Below are 6,000 nucleotides of genomic sequence, written 5' to 3'. Positions count from 1 at the left end.
AAGGGGCGCTGGCCGGACGAACTTCAGGGTGTCCTCTGGGCGATCCGAACAACACCTCGGCGGGCCACTAATGAGACACCTTTCTCCCAGGTTTACGGAGTTGATGCCGTAGTCCCAGTTGACATAGAAGTCCCCGGAGTCCGTACCTCGCTGAACCCACTCCGAGCAGAGGAAAATGAGGAGTTCCTACAGGATACTCTTGATACAATCAACGAGCGTCGGGACCAGGCGTTAGTCCGGATCCAGAATTACCAGAACACGGTGGCTCGGTACTATAACTCCAAAATCCGAGGCAGACCCTTGGCAGTGGGCGACCTCGTCCTGCGGAAAGTCCATGAGAATACCGAGGAGCTCAATGCAGGAAAGCTGGGTATCAATTGGGAAGGACCATACAGAATTACTCGCGAAGTCCGAAATGGAGTTTATCAGCTCGAGGATTCAGAGGGAAAACCAGTCCCGAGGTCGTGGAATTCTCTACACCTTAAACTTTTCTACAGTTAATGTCTTTGTATCGAACTACGATTTGGCTTGATCCCGATAAGGGTACGTAGGCAGCCCACTTCGGGTCCAGCTATCCATATTAATAAAATCTAAAGTTTTCTTAAACTTTTTTTTTTATTAATAATGGCCAAAAAAAAAAAAAAAACAAAAAAAAAAAGAAAAAAAAAAAAAAAAGCCGAAGTCTGACTTCGCATCTACCATTTAAAGCCGAAGTCTGACTTCGCATCTACCATTTTAAAGCCGAAGTCAAACTTCGCAAGCCTAAACCGAAGTTCTCACTTCGTATTCAGCTTTACTTTAAAGCTAAGTTTTGCGAAAAATTTAAACCGAAGTCCTCACTTCGTCCTCCGCTTTACTTAAAGTCAAAGCTCAGTTTCGCAAAATTCCTATCTAAACCGAAGTAATCACTTCGTACCCAGCTTTACTTATAGGTTGGGAGGTCATTTTTCCGAACTATTTAGCCGAGGTTCTCACTTCGCGTTCATTTCTGCTCGTACCATCTTTTTAAGATTGTGGAAATGTAGTTCACATTAAAAAAAAAAAACAAATAAAACGACCTCGGAGCGGTCACCACGACCAAAACACTCCAATGCGAGTCTAAAAACAAGTACTACAAAACAGGGGGGCAACTCGTGCCAAGACAACCCCAGAATAGGAACTATTGATTCGGAGGGGCTGGATCAGACGCCGCCTCGGAAAGGGCCAAGCCCAACGCCGCTAGCTCCCCTTCCGACCTAGTGGTCGCCAGGTAGTCGTCCATCCCCTGAGTCGAGAGTTGCCCGAGGTTAGTGCCGGATTCGTCGATTGTGACGTTAAGCGGGTGCTCGTTGCATAAGAGATCGGGCGTATCCGCCAAAAGGTTTGAGAATGCAGCGAGGTCGAGTTCACGGGGAGTTACCTTTGAAACCTTCTCGTCAGCTTCCTCCTCGTCAGTTTTTAGGAGTCCGAGCTCGGCCTCCATGTCTTGGATCTCGCCTCTAGAGATCTCTTCGACCAGCATCCGGTTAGCCCTAATCTCGGCAGCTCGGATCTGAAGCGGGGCTAGCTTCTCCCTCTCTTCGAAGGTGACCTTCACCTCCTCGACCAGAGGACGGAGAGTCCGCCTCATTGCCTGTCTTTCCTCCCTTCGCACCCTCTCAATCTCGCAGCTGTTTCCAGCCTCGAGTAGCTGATTGCGAAGCTCGATCTCGTGCAATCTACTCCTTGCTGCCTTGGCATCCTCCGCGGCTTCGTAGTAAAGGTCCCCCGCCTTCTTCAGCTTGTCTCGGAGGTCCTCATTGGCAATTCCGAGGTCAAGCACCTGTACCTCGGCTCTCTTCATCCGAGCCCGGATTTGTTCGGCTTTCTCTACAGTAGCAGCATTCTCGGCCTCTAACCTGGCGTACTCCTTCACCTGGGCTTCCAGGTCAGCAATCTTTTCCCGGAGGAGGCTCACCTCGGAAGATGAAGGAGATGCAAACAGCTGATCTTCATAAGACGCCACCGAGGAGTTGAACTCGATCATTAGCTGGGAAGTCACAGTTCGTTAAAAACGGTGAAGGTGGTAAATAAAAAAAACTGAGAAAGCATGTGTCACTAACCTCGCCAATCTTGTCCGCGAAGCGGAAGAAGTTCGCACGGTTGAGTTCGGACATGTCCGCAAACGCCGGAACCCGAACTCCTGGCCGGGTGTAACTCCTCATCAGATCGGCTGGGGACGCAGGGGGAACTGAAATGGACGAATGACGTCAGTCTATTTGGTCCCCGAGACCCAGCAAGCAAAAAAAAAAAGGAAACCTCGAGTTATCATTACCTCGGGGGGAGGAACGACGTTCCTTCGAAGGCGGCCTGCCAGAGGAATCCCCGGACTCCTTAGATCTCCTCTCTGAGGAAGGACCCCTATCCTTCGAGCTAGGCTTACTTCGCTCGTCTCCAGACGAACTAGTCCGAGCTTGGCTCTTCTCGCGAAGAGGCGAGGAAGTCTCAGGTTCCTTCCTCTTTTTGGATGAGTCCGACCGCTGGGAACTGACCTCGATGGGGGGAGCTATAACCTCCCGCGGCTCGTCACTGGAGTCAGCTACAATAATTACTGCGGGCTCGGGCGAGCTGGGCTGAGGTTCGGAGGCCCCCGTAAGCGGCTCGGAAGAATCAGTGGGGGGTAACGAAGTCCCGTCTACCTCAGGAGAAGAGGGGCCTGACTTCTTAGGAAGACGAGCTTTGCCCTCGGCGAGCGCTGCCGCCATATTCAACTTCGCCTCCTTTTCGGCGAGTCGGCAAGCCCGTTCCTCTCTGTAATTCATCTCCGAAGTGCTTATAGGGTCGGAGCAAACGAGGGAACGACTCCTAAGCCGCACTGTGGATTCTCTAATCCTTTCGCACGAAAAGGAGTCCCAGGCAATCTGACCCTGGCTGCAAAACCTCGAGAAAAACTCTACGAATGTAGGGCAAAGCAGTCCGCGCTCGAAGTGATTTGGGACAAGAAAAACAAGGAGTAAGTAACAGAAAGGAAAATAGTATATTAAGGGCACCTGACTAAGAGCGCCGTTCTACCAATTTTCGAAGTCCACTTCGATACGTGCGAACTTGCGAGGTGGCCGAAGGTGAGCTCGTTGACCGGGAAGAAAAAATACGACTTCCGCCACTTCTCATCCTTCTCGGGAAGGTCGTCAAAGACCTTCAGTCCGGAAAGCGGGCTTACATAGAGTGTCCCCTTAGTCCGACCAGTCTTCACCGTGTATACTTGAAGAAAGTCGGCTAGGGACAGTTTGTAGTTGAACTCTTCCCCCAGAGTTTGAAGGCACATGACGATGCGGACGAAGTTTGGGCACATCTGGGGGAGAGCGAAACCCAGTTCGAACATCATCTTCACGATGAGTTCGGGGAGAGGAAACGACAGACCGCACGCAGAGAAGAATATCTCAAACGCGCAGCAATACCCTGGGGGAGGATTTTCCGGAGATTCGTGAGCCCCCGGGAATTTAATTTCAATCTCCGATGAAATCCCGGTGGACCCCCTAAATTCGGCTATATTCTCCGCCGAGAGAATTGACGGTGGGTGAGGGCCGTAAACGCCCGGAATCAGGGGTTTCACGGTTTTACCCGACGAGGATTTCGGAGGAGACATTTTTCTTTGAGCGATTCGTGTGAAAAGAAAACGGGAGTTGAAGAACTTTCCGGCGAAAGCAAAGGTTACAGAGAAAAGAGAGAAAAGTCTAAAAACATAAAAGCAAAAACACGATTGAAGAATTGGGGTGAGAGAGAAGTCGAGTTTACCTTTATACACGGCACAAGGAAGCAATGATTACCTGGGGAAGTGAAAGGTCTCACACCGTTCTCTTTCTCTCTTATAACCAACACGCCACCTAGTGGGCCCCGAGGCCTGTTCGGGAAGGCAAATCCCATCATTATCACGATCAAATCGTGGGGATATGGGGAATATTCAGTTTCCCAAAATTGATCGCTTGAAGGTCAAAAGTCTCCCGAACTATTCAGCTCGGGAGACTTGGGGGGCAACTGTTGTACCCACGATCTACCATCTCGGGCAATAGGCAAGAGGGCCTAAGTCAGGCTTGCCTAATGGGCCGAGGAGGTGTTATTGATCGGCCCATCAGGCCCGGAGAAAGGAAGGGAGCACGGAGACGTTCCGTGCTCGACAGCTCGCAGCTCGGGCCCGGTCAAAGATTCCCGCATTTAAGAGGGTTAATTAGGCTGCGCGGATCGCGCACTATTAATTCCATATTAATTGAGTAGTAAATGGGTCGGTATAAATATGTAAGGGGGAGGTCATTTGTAAAGGGGCCCGAGATTTTTTTCCAGAAAAAGGCAATACAAATTCAAATTCTAAAACTCTTATTATTTTAGTTCGGAACTGTTTACGGCGACAAGCTCCTCCACAATTAAAATCACTTCGGAAGGAGAAGCATATTCTCTGTTCTCACATCTAGCATCCATAAAAATAGTTTTGGAGATTTAATGAGTTAAAACTTTAATGGGTAGAGTTGTTTTTGGAAAAATAGGAATGTATAGATGTTGTTAAGATTTTATGGCAATAAATGTAACAAATTTTGGTCAATTTAAGAAAGTTTAGTATTTGAGTTTCCCTGCAATGTTATTTATAGAATTGTTTTAGGGGTTAATGTTGTAAAAAAAAATATTAAATAAGTAAAACTTAAAGGACATAAACCAAAATGTACTTCAAAAATATTAATATAGATAGTTGTAGCTTTTAAACTAGTTAAATGATAAATAGAATAGAGAATCAAACTTTTAACAATAATTAATGATGTACACTTAATATAAAATATTCTTTAAATATTGACTCTTTTAAGAAATGTCATTTCGTAATAGCAAAAGAAAAAGAAAAAAAACACAAAATTGATTATCTTATCTTCGTCAATAAAACATTTAGAATTTATTATACAGTAGTACAGTGCAAACATCATCATCTCAAATAATTTCTCTATTTTTTTCTTTTTTAATTAAAAAAAAAAAAAGAACATCTCAACTCCGTGATTTGGAGAGAAATATCATTTACACTAAATGTTTGAAAAACTTATTTAATTCAGTTCAATCATTTCCAATATCACATGATAAAAAAATTTAAACCATATTGTAAGAAACATTTTTAATATATGCAGAAATATTAAATCAAAATTCTCAAAAAAATACCAACTATTTAATATTTGCCAGAAAAAAACATTAATTTTTTTCGTTGCCAGAAAAATACGCAAACTATTTTTTAGTTGATAAAATATACACGAACTATTATTTTTTCTAATTTGTCCTCGTCTCTGTTACGATCGTTAACGGCATTGTGATGGCGTTACTATTTTTGAAAAAAAAATTCCAGAAAAAAACACTAACTATTTATCATTGCCAGAAAAATACATGAACTCTTTTTTCTTTGCCTGAAAAATACATAATTTTCCGTTTCTTATTTTTCCATTAACAATGTTAGAGATCATAACTCATAATTTCTCTGCTCCATTGATCTTCATACAAGTTTTCACTACTATTTAGGATAACTAAATTCGATAACAAAAATACACAATTAGATTAATCGATTTCCAAATTTCTCAATTAGTATTGTTTTTGTATAAATAAATGGTGAATCTGGTTAGGTTGCAAGAGTTGATGTCCCACGAAATGACTATCATCTACGATCTCGATCAAGTTTGCGTAAATCAGCCCATTTTATGATTTACACTGGCTATAAGCATCATAAAAGGTACTAAACTAAGGAGATGAATATTTTATGAAAGGTATAAAAAGGTCTAAAAAGGTGGAGATCTCATGAAATTTAGAGTTTAATTTTTGATGAAGTTTTAAAATTTGTAAAGTCGATATAAATCCAAAAACAACGCTTATTGAGAAATTTGGAAATCGATTAATTTAATTGTGTATTTTTGTTCTTGAATTTTGTTATCCTAAATAGTAGTGAAAACTTGTATACAGTTTAAAGAGTAGAGAAAATTTTGAGTTATAATTTCTAACATTGTTAATGGAAAAATAAGAAATGAA

General features: G+C 43.5%; 1 protein-coding gene across 1 annotated transcript; it reads right to left on the bottom strand.

Moving 5' to 3' along the window:
- Positions 1 to 1,159: 1,159 nt before the first annotated feature.
- LOC109132903 (uncharacterized) lies at positions 1,160 to 3,604 on the bottom strand. The gene is made up of 4 exons (XM_087512515.1): positions 3,009 to 3,604; positions 2,294 to 2,889; positions 2,082 to 2,209; positions 1,160 to 2,008 (listed from the first exon to the last, which is right to left on the bottom strand). The coding sequence occupies exons 1-4, from the start codon at positions 3,602 to 3,604 to the stop codon at positions 1,160 to 1,162; spliced, it is 2,169 nt and encodes a 722-aa protein (XP_087368641.1).
- Positions 3,605 to 6,000: the final 2,396 nt, after the last annotated feature.

The sequence above is a fragment of the Camelina sativa genome, chromosome 5 (assembly GCF_030686135.1).
Source record: "Camelina sativa cultivar CO46 ecotype springtype chromosome 5, ASM3068613v1".
Classification (NCBI taxonomy): Eukaryota; Viridiplantae; Streptophyta; class Magnoliopsida; order Brassicales; family Brassicaceae; genus Camelina; species Camelina sativa.
Note: the sequence above shows the minus strand (reverse complement) of the source record. Positions and strands in the feature narration are given on the sequence as shown.

Bases quoted from the DNA above. Each gene is read 5' to 3' on its own strand.
- LOC109132903 (XM_087512515.1), bottom strand. From the start codon at position 3,604: ATGTCTCCTCCGAAATCCTCGTCGGGTAAAACCGTGAAACCCCTGATT. The intron at 2,210-2,293 runs GTAATGATAACT...CGTCCATTTCAG, and splicing joins ACGTCGTTCCTCCCCCCGAG to TTCCCCCTGCGTCCCCAGCC. The intron at 2,009-2,081 runs GTTAGTGACACA...GTGACTTCCCAG, and splicing joins TCGCGGACAAGATTGGCGAG to CTAATGATCGAGTTCAACTC.